The sequence below is a fragment of the Watersipora subatra genome, chromosome 9 (assembly GCF_963576615.1).
Source record: "Watersipora subatra chromosome 9, tzWatSuba1.1, whole genome shotgun sequence".
NCBI classification, from domain to species: domain Eukaryota; kingdom Metazoa; phylum Bryozoa; class Gymnolaemata; order Cheilostomatida; family Watersiporidae; genus Watersipora; species Watersipora subatra.
In genome coordinates, this window is record NC_088716.1 from 47,363,920 (window position 1) to 47,383,482 (window position 19,563).

The 19,563-nt window shown below is 34.5% G+C and overlaps 1 protein-coding gene across 1 annotated transcript; it reads right to left on the reverse strand.

The window, feature by feature from the left end:
* Positions 1-487: 487 nt before the first annotated feature.
* Positions 488-19,497, reverse strand: LOC137403887 (transcription initiation factor TFIID subunit 12-like). Its single transcript, XM_068089988.1, has 6 exons — positions 19,354-19,497; positions 13,226-13,381; positions 10,661-10,753; positions 4,197-4,394; positions 3,482-3,685; positions 488-821 (listed from the first exon to the last, which is right to left on the reverse strand). The coding sequence occupies exons 2-6, from the start codon at positions 13,292-13,294 to the stop codon at positions 783-785; spliced, it is 603 nt and encodes a 200-aa protein (XP_067946089.1). The 5' UTR covers positions 13,295-13,381; positions 19,354-19,497; the 3' UTR covers positions 488-782.
* Positions 19,498-19,563: the final 66 nt, after the last annotated feature.

Consider the following 19,563-nt stretch of genomic DNA (forward strand, 5'->3'; position numbering starts at 1 on the left):
GAGTGGTCGCACAACAACTAACCAAGATTATCTGTCATGAATGAGAATGTCTATTGGCATTGAATGGACATTAAGCAAAAGGTATGTGTTCTCCTTGAATTTACCTCAGAACAACACAACTCATGCTAATATAGAAAGCCTGCAGCAAGACCACAATCGATCCAAATGATGAACCCGAAGTCCGAGACACACTTCTCTTTCAATGTATAAAATGTTCCATGCATAGCCAAATTCGTGTCCATAAATGGACGCAAGATATACTACATAAAGTTTCTCTGTTCACATAGCTTGCTTGAAACCACCTGTCAACCAAAGTAACTTATTCGTCGATCAAAAGTACATTTCTTTTTGGTAGATTAAAACAGACTCCATCCCCACGACAGCTCTAATAGAATGTTGTGTGGGTTAATGACAAGATGAATTTTCATTACTGTTGCAATTTTGTGCTGAAGCCACTAATGGCTGAGAAAGAACAAAAGTTTTTAAATTTAGTTATATACAAAATACAACTGTATTATACAATGATAAATAAATATCATGGCAGCTGCCTATACTCTGGCTCATCTTATGAGTTTACATGTTTGCTTACAGCTAAAGCAACTGAAAGTGTTCGACTCACATAAGAAGACAGCCATCATCTATCAGACAACCAAGTGCAAGTGAGCAACGGCTGAAATCAGCAGTCAATTGAACGTTTTCTCATAGTGAACTATTTGTTGAGTGTCTGATGACTCTGGCCTTTGTGTGACAGCAGAGTAACTGAAACATCCCTTGATATCTGCTCATGACTTCTTCAATGTTTTCTTAATAAGTGCCATTCTCTAAAGGGATAGAGGTCAATGTGCTGTGAGTCACAACTTAATGTTGCTGAGAAACAATGCTGAAAATTTATCCTACTTGCATGATGAAAAATCGCTTAGTAGGAATTTACAACCCTTGTCCATTAACCAAACCCTAATGAACAGAAGCAGCATGTTTATGTAATACACGTTTTAGGTCATAATGCATATTTGACCTGGCACTGCAAGCAAATCCTGGCACTGTTTTTAATTTGATGAGATATGGACTCCCATAAAAGTAAAATAAACTAACACAATATAAAAATTAGTATAAATCATTAGATTTTATTGTTTTTTTTAATGAAATTTAAAGTGCGACGTAGTTAAATGTATTTGTAATAAACATAGATAGAGACAATCAGGAGTTATCCTCACCCTAAGCAGGTATGGAAGGAAAACGGGCGAAAAAAATCCCCAATTTTTCATGTTCCAATTTCACATAAAATTGTCCAAGGGTTTATATTCGCTAAGCAGCGAGCTGTGCATACGAAAATAATTAAAATGTCAATACACTATTGCCTAGTCAAAAGACTTCTTAAGTTTTTCTGATACTTTTAATGAAACAGGTTAATAAATAGAATTAACCCTTTCGCAGGCAAGTTTTTTTTGGGCTATTTGAGACCCCCTGGGCAGATTAATTTTTCACAAATTGATTTAAAAAACCATTGATACACTTTTATTTATGATATTTTATACGCGTATTATGTTTTTATTATACAGGTAAATACAAATAAACATTTATAAGTCCAATTCTTATATAAGTGTTTCTCTAGCTATAGTAATTTTGGAAGCAATTGCTCTTGCAGAGGCCTACACCGCAGTCTTGACATCATGTGCTTATTATTATTCCTCTATAGCTTTGCCTTTGCCTATAGCCTTTGGAGGACGCCATGACAGTAAAAGAAAATTGTTGCACTCTGGGAAAATATTCAGAAAGAAGTAACAGAAGCATAAACAAACTAGAAACAAAATCTCCATTTTATTCAAATACGCTTTTATTTCGGATTTTTCGTTCGTTTAGTATTGCAAAAACGATCGTTTTTTTCTCAAAACGCCAATTTTTTGGTTGCTAACAGAGATCAATATATTGCAGTTTGCTATTAGTAAAAAAATTAAATAAAAAAAGCAATAAGCTAACCAGAAATTAATTTACAAAAAACGTTCACGTGGTGACATAATAGTCGCTCTACCCATTGGCATCAGTATCGCGAAACGACAATAATGTCGCTATGTCTGCAAAAGGGTTAACTTTTGCCATATCAAGAGATATAACAATTTTAAATGTCAATCGTTCGCTGTGAAGCTGACAAAAGTCATGCGATTGCTTGAAAATGTGAAATTTATAGATGCGATGTAAATTATCACCAAAGATTTGCCTCTACACCTGATGGAACTGTTTACGTATATTTGAAGTCTATCAATGCATCGCAGTTTCATAAGGAAACATGAAGAAGCCGGTGAGAATAGTAATAAAATAAATAAATAAAAATAATAAAATATAAAAATAAATAGATTAAATTAGTTTAAATTCATTCGTTATACGTAAAAGAAATTTAGATTACTTATCTTTAGCACCAGCTACCTCTGAGTCTACTCATTACAGAGATTACACTAAGGTAAGGCAACAATAAAAACCTTTACTTATTCATTATTATTTTATATAGTTTTTACATGCAATGTAGTTGTTTGCATTTAATCTTGTACACAGTTTTACAAAGGGTATTTGTTTTAATGCCATATGTATTGAGTACATTGTACATCCTACAAGCGGCCCATATGTATTGAGTACATTGTACATTCTACAAGCAGCCCATATGTATTGGGTACATTGTACATCCTACAAGCGGCCCATATGTATTGAGTACATTGTACATCCTACAAGCAGCCCATATGTATTGAGTACATTGTACATCTTACAAGCGGCCCATATGGATTGAGTACATTGTACATTCTACAAGCAGCCCAAATGTATTGGGTACATTGTACATCCTACAAGCAGCTCCTAAGTATTGAGTACATTGTACATCCTACAAGCGGTCCATATGTATTGAGTACATTGTACATCCTACAAGCAGCCCAAATGTATTGGGTACATTGTACATCCTACAAGCAGCTCCTAAGTATTGAGTACATTGTACATCCTACAAACGGTCCATATGTATTGAGTACATTGTACATCCTACAAGCGGCCCATATGTAAAAAACTCAAACAGCACACTACTTTGCGCTCAAACTAAAAATATCAGAAATGGCAGAGTTTGCCTTGAAAAAGCTCGATAGCATATGTTTGAAGCAGCATTCAATGATAAAAGCTTGCAAGCTTTGATAAGCTTTCCTAAAAACATCCCTAGTTGAAAGTAACAAAGAGTTACTATTTTTAGTCTTCGTATTCGGTAAGAATTTTTGTAACCACAAGTTAAAGATAGGCATCTGTACCTCAGCCGAAACTAGCTCGCCATGCTAGCAAACATAATTATGTTGATGTGGTGATACATCTAAATAATACAGTTTATTCACTATGATCCTATTAGCTCCCACTTGTCCATATCTGTCTCTAATCCAACAATAGTTTCGCCCATTTAAATACTCATCCGATGACGGATAGAGAGGAATACACATAAATACAAGGCATAAATGCCCACCTGTTTATGCGCTTCAGTAGCTGGAGCGCGTTTATATGGACGAAGCTCTTCAGATCCAAAGCCTGGAATCCACATGTTCCATGTTCGCTCTAGATGTAGCTGTACATCCTTGACCTCAAGAGTGTCTGAGTGACGATGTTTGGCTATGTCACATGAAGATGTTATCACATTTTCTATGAAGTCATCCGCTATCTGCATCATGACCTGCCAAAAATGAGATTATCATATGAGGAACCTGACTAATTGATCAACCCTACTAAGGAAACGGAGAGCTGCTCTGCGAAATATCAGTGGTCACCTGAGAAGTTGATTATGGAAATCGTAATTTAAGGTCAACTAGAAGGTGCCATTCAGTTGCTTTTAACCGACTTGACTTAGGACTCTTTAACTCTTGACTAGGATTCTAAATTCCAATATGCTTTCATGTATTATAGAAAGCATCTATTTATTTCATAGTTTGAGACAGTGAAAAGTCTAGAAGTTGCCTCCTCTTGTCACACAAATAGTACAGATTACTCCTGCATACACAAGCATTGCTCTTCACAATATTCAGGCTGGGCATAATCGATCTATGAAGAAAGGTTACATTGTCTACTGCTCTCCCTTCCAACACAGGTGTTCTAACACGCCCATCACAAGAGTAACACAGGCTATGAGGTCAAGATAAAACCTGAATCAAACAAGTCACACCTCCCAGCAAGTCAAACATTCATACCTCCTCTACATCATCATCAAGCTGGGTCATCGGATCAATTTCTTTAGCCAGATCTTGTAGTCTTTTTTTGTCCAGGATCTTGTGTGTAGAAGGTGAAGACGTCGCGGCTCCAGCAGCAGCAGCTGGCTTACCAAGGTCAGCAGACATAGCCTGAGGTGTCGACTGATATTGAGTTTGCATGCCAGAAGCGAGGGGTGTCTACAGAACAGTAGAACCACAGCTTTGAATACTCTATGACCGATATGTAAGTGATATGATAGAACTAACACCTTCGTAAAGAAACTTACTTTTGAAAGGAAACTGAGACTCCCTGAAATTAGTAGGTTATGTTCACATATAGCTAGCTAACTGTTACCTATCTCGCTATAAGATGCTCATATCCAAAGAAGTCATAGATAGCTTTATACCTAATTAGCTTACACAGCTGTCAATAGCTTTTTGACTAATCCCATAAGGTTTAGGATAAACACGGAATACTACATAAACAGCAAGAACCGAGCCCATAGCTAGCAGAGTTCTTTGTCAGGCATATGTGAGTTTAGATTAAACTTCCAAATAAGTAGAATCTCACGCTTTCTCTTTGTAGCGACTTACAATAAATTACTGGGAAAATTACTTACAAATGCTCAGGGAGCCCTAATTCACATATCAGCCCTAAATCATGGACAATTGACAAAATCAGTGAAATCTTGCATGGGTGACCCATGCGAATGGCAGGAGTAGTTCCTATATTTGACGATAAACCTACACAAACAGGAAGTACTGTAGACTGTGGTCTGTATGTTTTAGACTTAGAGCTAATAAAAGGTCAAGTGGCACTGCTATTTTTTTTAGTTTGTGATACAATGGGGACTGATCAACCCTCTACACACGAGGCTGACTAGGCTGACTAGGGTTACTATTTTACATTTTACTGTTGCTATTGTCATATAGTTTAATCAAACTTATTCAGTAATATAATCAACAACGAGTGAGACAGAATATGTTATTCTATGTGTTATACCAGCATCCAAACCAGCGAAAGGGGTAAGTATGATTGAGATAATTTGTTAATGTACATTTAAATGTGAGTTTTAAATCATTTCAAGTTTATTCATTTGACAGAAATTGAAAGAAAATGACTAAGAAAGAAGCAACCCAAAGTATGGCCAATCTCTATTAAGCAGAGGCGATGATTTGTGACTGAAAACTTCCGATACAATGAAGGAGGAATGGAGAATGCCATGAATACACCTCTTGTAATATCTAGTGCAAGATGTATATTGTTTAGTCTATTTTATATCCATCTTTTCTATACCTTGTACACAGATCCTAGACAGTGTATATATGCACCATCTAGGATCTGTGTAAGAGAGCCAGTCACCCTGACAAAAATTCAGCTTAGCCGTCTTCAAGTTGTCCTCTAGCTTGGAGAATAGAATTCCGGGTGTGTATTTACTGCATACCGAGCTTCTGCTCTCAAATCAAATTTCAATGTAATTGCCTTCATACATACAATAATGTGTAATTGAACTTTTTTGGCGCTTTGACAGGCGAAATTTTTTCTAATCAGAGAAAATTTAGTGCCCAACTGTTACCACAAAATATATTTGCGATGTATAAAAATTCACATACTCAATATTGTTCCTAGAGACACTGAAGATGTGACTACTGCAGACCCCTGGAGAAACAAGTATGGCTACCTGAACGCATATGCATCTATTATAGAAAGTATGCACATTCTTATCAGACTATTGATGAATGGTTTACAATTCGCAAAAGGCACAACCCGTCAATGTTTCCGTGGTAGTAGCCCATCTGAACTTAATAAGAGGCGTTTAGGTCTTATGCCTTGAAAGTTAGCATGATGCTTTCGTTTACCTGCACCCAGATTTCTGCAATGGCAGACCCTCTTAGAGGAAGATTACAATGAAAGTGGATCATTCTATTACATACCAATGGGGAACCTGGCTATATATTATTTACTGACCTTAACAAAGCAAACACCAATCATGGACCTACAGATACAAAAGGGAACTTCTATTTAATTAGTGTACGGAGGAGGTCTGTTGGTAGATTAAAATCTGATTGACCAATATTAAGCAAACCAGATGACATACAAGTGTATGGAAATGAATAATGTCATGAACTCGATAGCTTTGAACAACTGAGAAGTATATTTTGACTTCTATACCTTCATTTATATGGTCGCTATAAATAAATTCCAGGGAATATTTTGGATAGCATTTCTGGCATTAGCAAAGGTTACTGCGATCAGTTATTCTACTGTTAATTATTGGCAAACATATGATTGCCAGTCTTTTGATGATTGAATATAGTTATATTTGTGATCAGAGCTGATACATGATCACCTCTGTCTGTGTCCACAGGCTACGTGTTCCACGATTCAGATCGACTTAATGAACACAGATGCATGGCATCCTTCATTTCTCTCCTACGGCATGTGTATAGACAAGAAATAGCGCCTTCTCACGCTGATGAGCTACGCTCTTGAATTGACTCCTTCTTGTAGCCCTTAATGTTCATAAACTCAATATAATTCAATAAAATTAGAGGTTAGGATCTAAGGCTATAGCCCGGTATGAGTCACCAGCTAGCGTTCACACAAAGAGAGAAGACAACTCAGACATAACACTACCACTATAAATAGCACAAACAAACCACTTTCAATTTGGAAGGAAGATATTAGCAAAATGTGAGAGCTGTGTTTTTCTTCACCACCAAGTGCTAGTTGAACAGCAAATGAAATAAAAGAAAGATGAATCTAGGTAGACGTGTTCAAATAATTTAAACAGTCTCACACCATGAAATATTACCGAAGAATCCCTTTCCGGATAGCCAGACCTTCGTGACATCAGCTGTGGTTAGTAATGAGATTGCTTTCACAAAACATGCAGCTAGAACATTTCTTCATGCAAGGTATCAAAGAATGACAGTTCTTATCAAACCAACACCCACTGAGACATTGAAAAGAACTACAATGCATTAGAATCTAGCAACCTAATAACGCTTAAATTGAAACCTAATACTCAGCTTCAGAGGGAAAACAAAGCAAAACACCGAAAGCGTGAACACTTAAAATGTGACACGGGCGTTTTACTAACTTTGGACAACAATAATTTTTCTCATTTTTATTTATGCTAAAACTGATTTCTGGTTTGCCTTCTTTGGTCTGCCCCTTATTTCAAAACCTGTTGAAATGCTGCCTACGTAATGCTTCCTACAAACATATATAGAGACAAAATCAAAAATGGGCTATTTTCATACATCTAGAGCAGCTAAAAATAGGTGATTTTGCATTTGCTACATTGGTAGTGTCTCAATCAGCTTGACGACAGGTAAAACAAAACTAGAAATTTAAATAATACTAAACCTTGTGGTCTTTAGATCTAATGCTATACACACACACACGCACTCGCGCACACACACACGCACGCACGCGCGCGCACGCACGCACGCACACACACACACATATATATATATATATATATATACACATATATATATATACATATATATATATATATACATATATATATATACATATATATATATATACACATATATATATACAATACAGTATAGGCTAAAAGTCAGCATAAAGTGCTCGATACTAAAGTAGAGCTTACTATAAATTTGGTAAGAATTTTACTAAAATTTGACTAAGCATAAAAATTACTAAAAGTTTCCTATTACACAAAAGGTGTGTAACACTCATCAGATAAAATACTTAGTGAGGACTATACATAAAATTCTGCATTAGCTGGTAAACTAAAATAAAAGCTCAGGTATTAAAAGCTAGATGGATAGGGTCTATTATGTAACGCTATTTCGTAAAAGATGTTTCTTAGAGTGTCTACACGAAGATATTAGTTCACTACATTTGTCTAGAGTTGTCTTCTCAGGTCTGTAAATGATGATATATTTTTCCAAAGTACATAATTTGCAATTTCCACTGTTTTTAGAGTAAGGCTTAGTGCGTGATAAAATCTTCCAGGTTATGTGGTAGTCAGTGCTGCTTTCTTTGAGGTCCCATATATATGTATACATATATATATATAATACTAAATCGCTCGTAGGGACTGTCAGCGGCATGCAATAAACTTGGATTCTTTCACAAAATGTTTTATAAAAACTAATGAACAACTCAGATTGCGTAATAAGGTAATTTTTGTGACGAGTGTTAGGTTATCTTAAATGCAGTTCCACAAAATCTTAAAAGACAAAAAAATGAAGCAGCGATACAGTACAGCCTCAGTTTTGAACAAATCAAAGTTTGAATAGAAAAAACCAAGATTTTCCTGTTTCACAATCGGAACAAAAATTCAAAATTTGAACACACCCAGAAGATGAGCCAAGAAAATCTGAAGATGCAGTTTAACTGCCAACTGATTCTCTCACTCTCTCTTCCTCTTTTCTCGTTGTTTTCAGTAGTCAACTGTTGGCAAGCCTTTGAGATGCCAAAGTTTTAGATTTTAGAGTTGGTAAAAAGAAAAATAAAGTTCTATATGATGATCTTAGATGGGATATTTTATTGGAATGAAATACACAAGATGTTTCTTCTTTTTTTAATTTATGCAAAGATCTGAGGAACCCAAGCTAAGGTACGTGTTGATACAATTACAGCTATATGTCACCAAGTTATCCTACTATATTATTAGAGCATTTATGAGCAATTCCTTGTACTTTATGTATTACCCACTCAGTAAACATATTTCATGATGTATAGTAATGCAGAAATGCTGAAAGTGCCATCTGCTTTTCTTGGAATGCATTACTTCACTTACGTCTACATGTATAAATCTCAACGTTTGTCCATCTGTATGTCCTTCAGTATGTCCGGCTATAGCTACTAAAATCTTGGAATTAAAAGCTCCCATTTTGCTGAATATCGCAACCGCATGTTTCAAACCATGCATTTAGCCACCGAGTACGCTGTTCTTACGATTCTATCACTCTTATCACACAATTTAAATAAAATTCTATGAACTCTATGAAACACGATGCGTCTTTGTGTTTCGTGAACTTTTATTTCCAAATTTTCGTGAGATTCAATAGCTAAATTGGTAAAAGTTTATACTTTTCACGCGTGCAATTGTATTATCAAGTAGGAATAGCGTCTACATTCTCTCTCTATTCGGTCCAACAAAGACAGTCCGACATCTCATTTTTACATTTGTACCAGTATTGAGAGGTACCAGTATCATCGTATCAAATGTTTGGATGAATAGCTTCTACTGAAACAGTAACCTTTTTATACACACGCACACACGCCTCTATGCACAAATTGCAATTATTATTTCAACATATTCTGAATTTTTATTTTGTTTTTTTCAGTTCATATTAATTGTATCATTACCAAATCCTATTTTATTGTAACCGTAGCAAAACAGACTTAAATTAGCTATCACTTACTAATTATTTCACATTTACATTTAAACACTGTTATAGCGGTTTTATCTTTCCTCTTAAGTTATTTGAACTGCACAAAACACTTGTCTCATGATCAATATGAAGTTTGCACGTTAGAATGGTAACTGCTGTTATATATACCTGTTAAATAAAAATAAATTTTCTGTGCAAAGACTTTTATTACCCAGACAACACCGGACAATTACCTGGCTATTTTCAACGGTGTAATAAAAAAAATTTTCGAATTTGAAAAAATTCACTTTTTGAACAGTCTTCTGAAACAAAATGTAGTGGAAAACTAAGCTCGGACTGTACTGCATAGCCCACAGCATTTTAAAGTTAACCCAATAGATATCTGGCTACGCAACAATAAAGACCAGATCAAGAATAAGGATTGATAATAAAATATTAAACTGATCACAATGAAAGTTGTCTGGCTCGTAATGAGATTTGTAAATGAGTAGACTTGTCCACTATTGTACTCTTTTAATTACTACAACCGACTATTGAAGAAAGCAGTCATATTGACAAAATACATACGCAAGTATGTCAAAGGCAACGAGGGACTGCTCAGGCTGAACATAACTGGTATTTTTACACTATATTACAAATATATATATGTAATATATTATATTATTATATAATATATATTATATATGTAGCATCCTATATTACAAATAGAAGCTATAACTAAACATTTATCTACAAAATTATTCATAAACATTACTAAAAAATAAAAAAGGTTAATTTTGAATTTGAAGTGATGTAAGTCCTTCCTAAAGTCTCAAATGCAATTAGCGATAACCGATGCCCCCTAAGATGCAGCCAGTTCACAAATATATAAACATATTTCTTACTAACTCATTCATGCTATAAAACTGATCATGTGATGGCAAGGGTTGTGAAGTACATGTAAATAATAACATCTATCAATTATGCATGTGCACCAAAACCTTTGTACACAGAAAAAGTATTTTCTGTTTCTGACAATATATCGTGCGCTGCACATGTACGATATCAACATAGTTGAATCAAATCTCTAAGAGACTTACCTTGAGATTTTCTTGTTTAGCTTTTGTCAAGATAAGCTGCAGGTTTTTCACTTCTTCCTTTTGCTGTTCGGTGTACGGAGGGGGGCCAATCGACTGGAGGAGACAGATTAGTAGAATCAGGGTTTAGACTGAACCAGTGTGTATACTCAAACAGATGTCTCAATTATACAATAGTCAGCAAATATTCTGCCGACTGTGACATTTGAATCTCTTATAGCATATGAACAGATGTGTATGAAACGTATAACAGTGTTTTATTACTAGTGACTTCCTTTTAACGCACTCTAGTCGACAACCCGAAATTCTCGACAATGGAATCACTATATCATTACGCCTAGCTTATGCTACTGTCCTCACAATTTATCAGGGATATAACACTGTGTAGAAATCTGACTAAATCAATTATTAGGGTCGATTTCATGTGAGTTTTAGCCATAATTTCTGAACCTCTTTGAAAGTGCTTTCGAGTATATATAGTCTTACATGTATATCTAGTTAAGAATGGTAGTGGCCAGCTTGTGGAACTTAGCTTTTTGCGTTTGGCAAGAAAGGAGTTTGTATTGAAGATAGGGTAAGCATAACAATCTGCTACAAAGTTAGTTGAATGTGAATAGACACATTTCAACACTAAAATGGGAGTTATGCTATCACGACAAATGATGTCGAACGGATGTCTCCAGTCTCCACTGCTGCGCATCATCAGCAAGATGGCTGAGAATGACAATGATCATTTTACTATCATTTATGGTTACGAGGATTAAAGAAGTAATTAGAACACAAGTGACAGCTTACATATCATATATAATGTATCATATACAGTAACATATTCATGTATCATGTATACAGAAACTGTTCAAATCTACTGAATTAAGCACACTATTGTTGTGCTGACTGCATTTCAGGGCAGCCCTTTAAAAGTATTAGAATATATTTTCTTCAACCTTTACATGGTTCCATCAAATAGTCACACAAAATAAACGGTAAATATTTTAATGCAAACAAATTATGATTTATAATATAAAGAACTCATTCTAATACTATTTTATACAGATAGCCCTCGCTTAATAGCAGGATTATGTTCTGAAGACCCGTCGGTAAGCGATTTCATATTTAAATGAGACATCTCATTCAAGCCTCCATTGCATGTGTGTATAGAGGCTATTTACACTGGAAATCTTCACCTTTTCTCTTTCTCTACTTTTTATTGACATTTTAATGATGAGTGTCAACTTTTACATTTTAGCTTTTATTTTGTCATTTAGATTTTGCGTGAGTGAGTAAAGAAATGTTAGACTATCATAGAGTACATTGCGGCAGATGTTATGCATTTTTACCTACTCTTTGTTTCCTTTCTGGGTAGTTGTTCTCTTTTCATACATCATTTGTATGTACCACAAGTATTTTTATAACGCTTCACTTACAGCAGGTATTAATAACTTGACGCCTGGTACCGCATCTGCGTAAAGATGATGTAACAGTTAATGTGTAATGTTTCTATATTCATGGTTACTTTAATGGTTTTAAAAATATATTTCATTTTTATTTAGCTCTTCAAGTATACTTTTTGACAAGTTCCACGATTTTCAACATGCCGTCATAACGCCGAGTCATTGCTAAGCAAACTCGTCATTAAGTGAGGACGACTTGTAATAATGTTTAACATAAATTAGTAATCAATGTGCAAGACAAGACACTAGATTGTTAGCATGTCATATTATAATGCTACTGATAAACTAAGGGTGCTGTTAGATTCCCTTCATGTAGCACGAAAGAGAATGGAAAAACAAATCTATCATTGACTTAGAGTACATGATAGTCAGTTGTTTATGTCTATTCATGAACTTGGAGTTATTCTCTTCACGCTACTTTCATCAATATACAGTATGATGAGCATGGTAATCACTCTATTGATTAGATGATGATTTGCTGATATAGTTCAATAAAAACTTTTATCATTTATCAAACATGTTTGTTATGCAGCAAGCCCCTGGTTATCGTAGCCTAATGCAATATTTACATATTTATTATTATCGATTGCAATGATAGACAGAGATGCGCAACAAACTTCAATCCTTTAGCAAAACATTTCCAAAATATTAGGTGAACAACTATTTTCGTAGTAATATCACTGTCATTAGATCATATTAGGCTATTTCGGTTTCACAAAATCCTAAGACAAAAAAGCAAGGCGGTAATTATACAGTCAAACCTCAGTTTTTTAAATGCTTCATATTTAAGATGAACTATTCACCAGGATCTCAGGCTATGGTTTTAATAATTCATAGAGACATACACTTACCCACTGACAATGAGACCAGGTTACTGGGCACTATAATGTTCTCATTTTACAAAAGAAATCTACAGCAATTCTTCTACAAATGCAAGGGGTACGCTAGTGAAATCCAACTGCAAGTGTACTCTATATGTATGTTTTCTATGCATTAGATATAGGCAATGCTAAAGCGCCTTAAACATCCAAATACTAGATATATATATATATATATCTCTAGCTATTAAGAATAATCATATCGCTACTGCATGCTTATAAATACATGCAAATCTTACATCGAGCTTGGACTGAATCTTGTTGATCATGTCAGGGAAGTTGACTGGTTTTTGTGGCTGGCTTGCCATGCTTAGCCTTATTCCACTGCAGATTCACCAACAGTATGGAAGAACCTGGTCTTTTGTAACTGTTGAGCTGCTCCACTAAATGTTCGCCTGCAACACACAGTAGCTCATGCTTTTACACGCAACAGAAATGAAAGCATGGATGAAATTAAGCTTTATATTACCCTATAAGTAGCACAACAACAAAAAAACCCGAGCAAAAGCTTACCATAAATGCTCTCATATGCCAGTACAGAGCTAACACACGAAATACAAGTTTTATTGCCATAAACTGAGATTTTGAATATTTGAAGACTTGATTGTGCGCTAAAAGATAATAAATACAAAAAACCATAAATTGAATATAAGAAAACCAAAATATTTTTGACTGACTACAAAGTAAGTTCTCCATAAGCTTCTAAACTAACAATCTGTTATCTTTTCATATTGTATTGCTCATAAAAATAACTCGCAACTGACTTAGGCTAAATTTAATAAAAATAATAATTAGCTTACTTGCTGTAATCGCTTCTTCAAAATTGTGATCCAGCAGTTTAAAATTTTTTCCTTGTGATAAAATCAGTATAGGATTTCTTTTAGAGCAGCCAGTAAGATAAAATAAATTACCATTAATGAGTCATGAATAGTGTACAAGTATTTATTGATTATAAGAATTTATCAGCAAAGTGCTTGTTTGAAGAGTTACGCTTCAAAAGGAAGCTCAGTGAGTTATTTTTTAGGTTTCCTGTACAGGATGATCCAAATGACAACAAAAAGTTGCTAGCCCCTTATCCTGACTTTTTAGGTTACTATTATTGCCTTTCAAGCCAATTTGTGTTGAAATTAACAAGCACCATAAAATGCTATTACATTGTAGCACGCTTAGCTATGAGATTAGGAATTTTATTTTTTAACTACATCAACACAAAAACCAACAACATAACATGTTAGCTAATGCAATGCACCCGCAGGATACGATTATCTTGTTATACAATTTTTTCACCTAACGAAGTGAAACATGATGATTTTCTATCACACCATTCGAATCTTATTTCATCATACGAACTCAACAACATTTTTGCCCGAGTTCAAATGTGGCAGTCAGTGTGCTTATTACGTCCGTCAAAATAACAAAGACACTGAAATGCTGTTCGCCGAAAATATTTTCACAATGCCTGAAAGAGACACGATGACTGATTTCTCTGAGTTCACTAATTCTCGTGGGTAAAACGATATTTTGTTTTTAAAACCAGTAACAAAGTTGGAGTTGCAATCTCTTCAGACATAAGGTCAGACAACTTCTCTTAACCTGCTACCAAAAATCTATTTCATTACGAAAAGAGCAACGTTCGGGCTTTCTTGCCGAATTAGGTTGGAAAAGGTTTTACACATGTTCACCAAAAGTTATAGTGAAAGAGAACACGCAAACTGATGTGATAAAATTTTAGTGATAAAAAGTTGAAATTCAAAATAGTTAAAAATACATACTAAAACTTAGCTATAAGTGTGTGTGTTTAGTAAGTTAAATTTATTTGAGACGAATTCAAAGTTTATGTTATACGTAGCTTTGTCTTGAAAGTAAAAACTCCCTACGATAGTACTGTATATGGTACATTATAATGTTATATTTTATTGCAGATCATAACTACTTAATACACTAAATACAACAAAGTTACTGTAGGTAACTATTATATAGTCACTAAGGTTAACATGCTATTTTGTTACAAATTTTCAATGTGTACAGCACAGGGGATGCTTGTATTATATAATTACTACGGTTTCTATAACCCTACATACGATTTTTTCATCTCACGATGCTAACCCTGGAACAGATCAAAATTCCATCCTGAGGGTGCACTATATTACAAAATTGTAAAAATGTCTCCTGTGTTGGCTGAACCCGTGACATATTTTACAAAGCATGCTAACATAGTGATAATATCAAGACAGTTTTTATGAGTGACAAAATATAGATCGAACTCCAATCATGCATTAGATTTGAACATGAAGTGCCATTATTTTTTTCATTTGAAATACAGCATGAATCACTTTACATTTTAAACAAAATATATTTGATAAAAATTTTAACAGTGAGCCAAAATTTTTCTAAAATACGACTATTTGAATTAGGATCTTTCAAAACTGTTGAGTTCTTAGGCTAACAAATTAAATTTAGAATGCCAGGACTCACCACTATATAGTATTAGGAAAAATGAAGCACCGTTGCTATTGAACTCAACAATCCTGATGTAAATTATGTAACTGTGCATTTAAAAATTGACCAAGAAAAAATATCGATAGTTGCAAGAAAGATAATTAACACCGCGTGATATTTGAAACAATTAAAAGGCTCTATTGGGTGATGGCCAAAGCAGTTTCTCCCTTTTTTATACATCAGTGGTAAAGAATGGCACGAGAATATTAACGGATATTGTTTTCATAACTTACCACAACTGATTCATTTAGGTAAAAGCCTAAAAATTTTTAAATCTCTATATCGCACTAAGCCATATACCACCCACCTACACACGAATTTTCAACACTCGATGTGAAATTTGTGCAAATATACAGTGATGTTTTGACATGTGACTTTGTTTATGTATGTTTTCATGAATCTGATTGGTTAGAACTTTCTGGAACATCCCAGGTGCAACAATATTATAATCAGATGACATCTTTTTTTTTTCTGTTTCAATTCGGTTAGATAGAGTGAATAAATAAGTCCAGCTGTGCAGTTAGTACAGGCTGACCAACAATAATTACAGTTCAGTAAATATTTTCCATATACAACATCCGGAACTTTTAAAAATAATTCAATTTGTGAGTAAGGAAGACAAAATATGGCAACTTTTGAAAATTATCTAGGTGATGTGTTTCAGATTAAGGTGATCCAAATTAGGACATATTACATTAAAACAAGGATGGTCATCATTTATTAAAAAAAGCTATAAATAGGAGGGACAATGAGAGAAGTAAAACCAGAGTAAATGAGAAAAGATATTCTTAAAAAACAGTGATTGAAAGTTGGTCAATCTAAAATAGACGAAATGATTCAAAGAATCAAGAGAGCTTATTAACGAACAGCAGTAGATGTAGAAGAGAAGAGTTGGAAGATTGTAGAGACAATGGAAACCATTTTAAAGTTTTTTAGAAATCCCAAAAAACCACAACAAAAATGTTTTTTGTATAGCTTTAGCAGAGTTGAGTGAAAGTGCTAATATTTATTAGTAGTTGCTAAATCAGTAACATAGGAGACCGGTTCAATAGATAGTTGAGGGTATGTATTAAATACACCGTAAAACCTCTAAATGAACACCATGGCGCTCTATTTTTCAACCTCCCCTTTATGGTGGCAGTCAATTGGAGGCGGCGTTCAAATAGAGACTAACAGTCTATTTTTCAAACGACTCGTCAGAATTGTCGAAAGATAAATTTAGCCCTATTACGGGCGAAGCGAATGTCGCTTAAATTTTGCCCTCTTTTTCGGTGGAACGATATTAAACATTTTGAATGCAACAAATCTGCTAACTTATCTCTAACTTGTCAAAGATCTCTCTTAATAAATTTGCATCAAAAAACTAAAACATATTACTATCAGTTGATGTCTATTGCTTGCAATTGACCTGCGATGATATTATAGCCTGTGTTCTTTTTTTGCGATTTGTTGGAATTTTCAAATTTAATTTCATTCTAAACTTGAAGACATATTTTTATTTTATATCTATATTAACAATGTTGCATCAAAGCTCATTGTAATCATTGATGTGTTTGCTATAGTTTGTAGCACAAACTAGCTTTTTATGTGCAATAGACGTGGAGTTATGAGCATCGAGCCATTGTAAGCCGTGTTGAGATAGCCGCAAGGATGCTATTAAATAACAAGCTGTAAATCTGCATATGCATAAGTTATGCAACATAATAATCTATCAAATGATACAAATGCATATGCATAAACAAGCGACATAAACGAACTATACTTATATTACATGCACAAACAAAAATTTACGTTTTTAAAACAAAAGTATTTCCATCGTTTGCTCTATCATTCTGATTGTTGCTTTCGATGGATCGAACATCTTCTAGTTGTCCAATACCTTCCATAATATCTTCTGACCTCAACTCTTCTTCTGCACCGTTGAACTAGTCGACATGAGCGTCTAAACAATTTTTTGACAGCAAAATTTTCACGCGCTGCATTTAGCACTAATGCAACACGTAAAAGTTTGTTTGCTAAAAGTTTGCTTGTGTAACTTTTGGTCCAAAACTTGCGAACCAGTTTTCATATGCCTGTCCTTCGAAATATTAGGATTGTGTTAAACAAGGAACTACTACTAGCCTGAGACAGTTAGTAGTTATTTCTATGGCGTTGCTTTCAAAGTTCCATCCTACCATCGTAAATTTGAACCGTTTTGATATATGTTCATGGACTTCGAAGTAAAGTATCAGGAATGTGTTAAACAAGGAACCGCTATTAGCCTGAGACAGTAATTATTTCTATAGTTCTGCTTTGAAAGTTCATCTACCATCGTGAATTTAAGCCGTTTTTTTTTATAAATGTAGTTTACTTCAAAGTAGAAAGACTGCATTAAACAGAGTTACTACTAGCCTGAGACTGTTATTAATTATTGCTACGGTGTTGCGTTCAAAGTTTTGACGGAAAAAACAAATAGCTTTGGAATTGGACGAGAGAATTAACTGATATTGATATAAACGATTCATTATTAATACGATTTTGTGGACATTTTTCTACAGATCAGTTGATAACATGGGCTCAAAAGATCAAATAATGTCAAAGTGGCAGTCAAATGGACGTAGCGTTCAATTGGAGAGTGGTGGTCAATTTTTCAACCCTTCTCCCAGGGTGGCGGTCAATTGGAGGTGGTGTTCAAATGGAGGTTTTATGGTGTAAAGAAGGGTGCGTATGTGTTGAAGATATAGAAAAGGGTGTATACATTGAAAGCATTATTTAATAAAATAAATTTTGGAAACTTGAATATTTGATTCAAGTCAAGCTATAGCATTGACAACGAGGTACATTATATTGTAAACATCATTACGGCAATGATGAACGTAAAATTAATGGTGCACATAGAATACAGTGCTATAAAATGAAGAAGTATTTTAATCAAGCTCTGAACGAACCAACACAAACCAGCACTAATCAAAATAGTAAATAAAAGCTAAGCAAAAGTACACAAACTGAATATAGTCAAAATAGTGTGATGGATTTACTAAGCTGAGCTGCTTCAATTGCCATAAGCATTCAGCTATTCTCAGATTAGCCCTATAATTTAAAAGCCAGCTTGTGTGGAAAGCCTGTTGATTAACACTCAGCCCTTGCTATATAAGCAAAGGTGCTTCAGTGTTAAGACGGGGGAACAAAGAGCACAGAGCTAGCGATACAGACTACAAACGACAGGACTAAAGACTGAGAGTTACGTTCTTAATCTGCATTAAGAACAGTGCGGCAACATTAACCTACGTTTGTGCAGCTTTGTATATCTTTGGTAACATATATAATATTGCTTAACATTCTTACATTTACAAGTGTAACTGTTTTGAGTATGTATTATTTGTAACTCATTTCAGCATTACGCTTGATTGTAGTGAATTGTATCTAATTGTTCTATCTTTCATGTTTATAGAGCTTGTGTGAATAAAATCCATTATTCACCAGACACTTTGCTTGCAACAATTACAGTTGTGCATGAGAGCTATTACTCATTCGATGCAAGACAACTTGTACGCAGAACCCACTTGCAAGTGGCTAGTCAGCGTTGACTTCCACAACAATAGAATAAAATGACAAAGCAAATTTAACATTGATGTGTGTGAATTCGGATTAGTTACGTATAACGTAATTTCTCCACATCCACCCATAACAGCATCAGTTGTTTGGGTTTTAAGTCAATCTTTTTCCGTGAAACGCAAAATTAAAGAAATAATGAAACATACTCTTTAAGGCTATGCATCTTGAAAACCAATTCATTGCCTGTTACGTTGCAAAGACTTAATGCAATCTAAAAGCATAATTTCACAACAGCACAGCCACGCAAATATTACAGACTATATAGGCTACAAACCTCTTTCCGTGAAAAAATAGTTTATAACGCAAAGTTGCTCGGTAAATGATATCTAAATATAAATCATAAGAATGGAAACAATTAACTATGGAGCTAAATGGAATATTGAAAAGTATAATTCTCATAAAGGTAGTCGCAAATGAGCAGTGACTTAGCCCGCGTTTAAAACAATATGTAGTAGGTAGTCAATAGACGAGACTCATTTTCGGT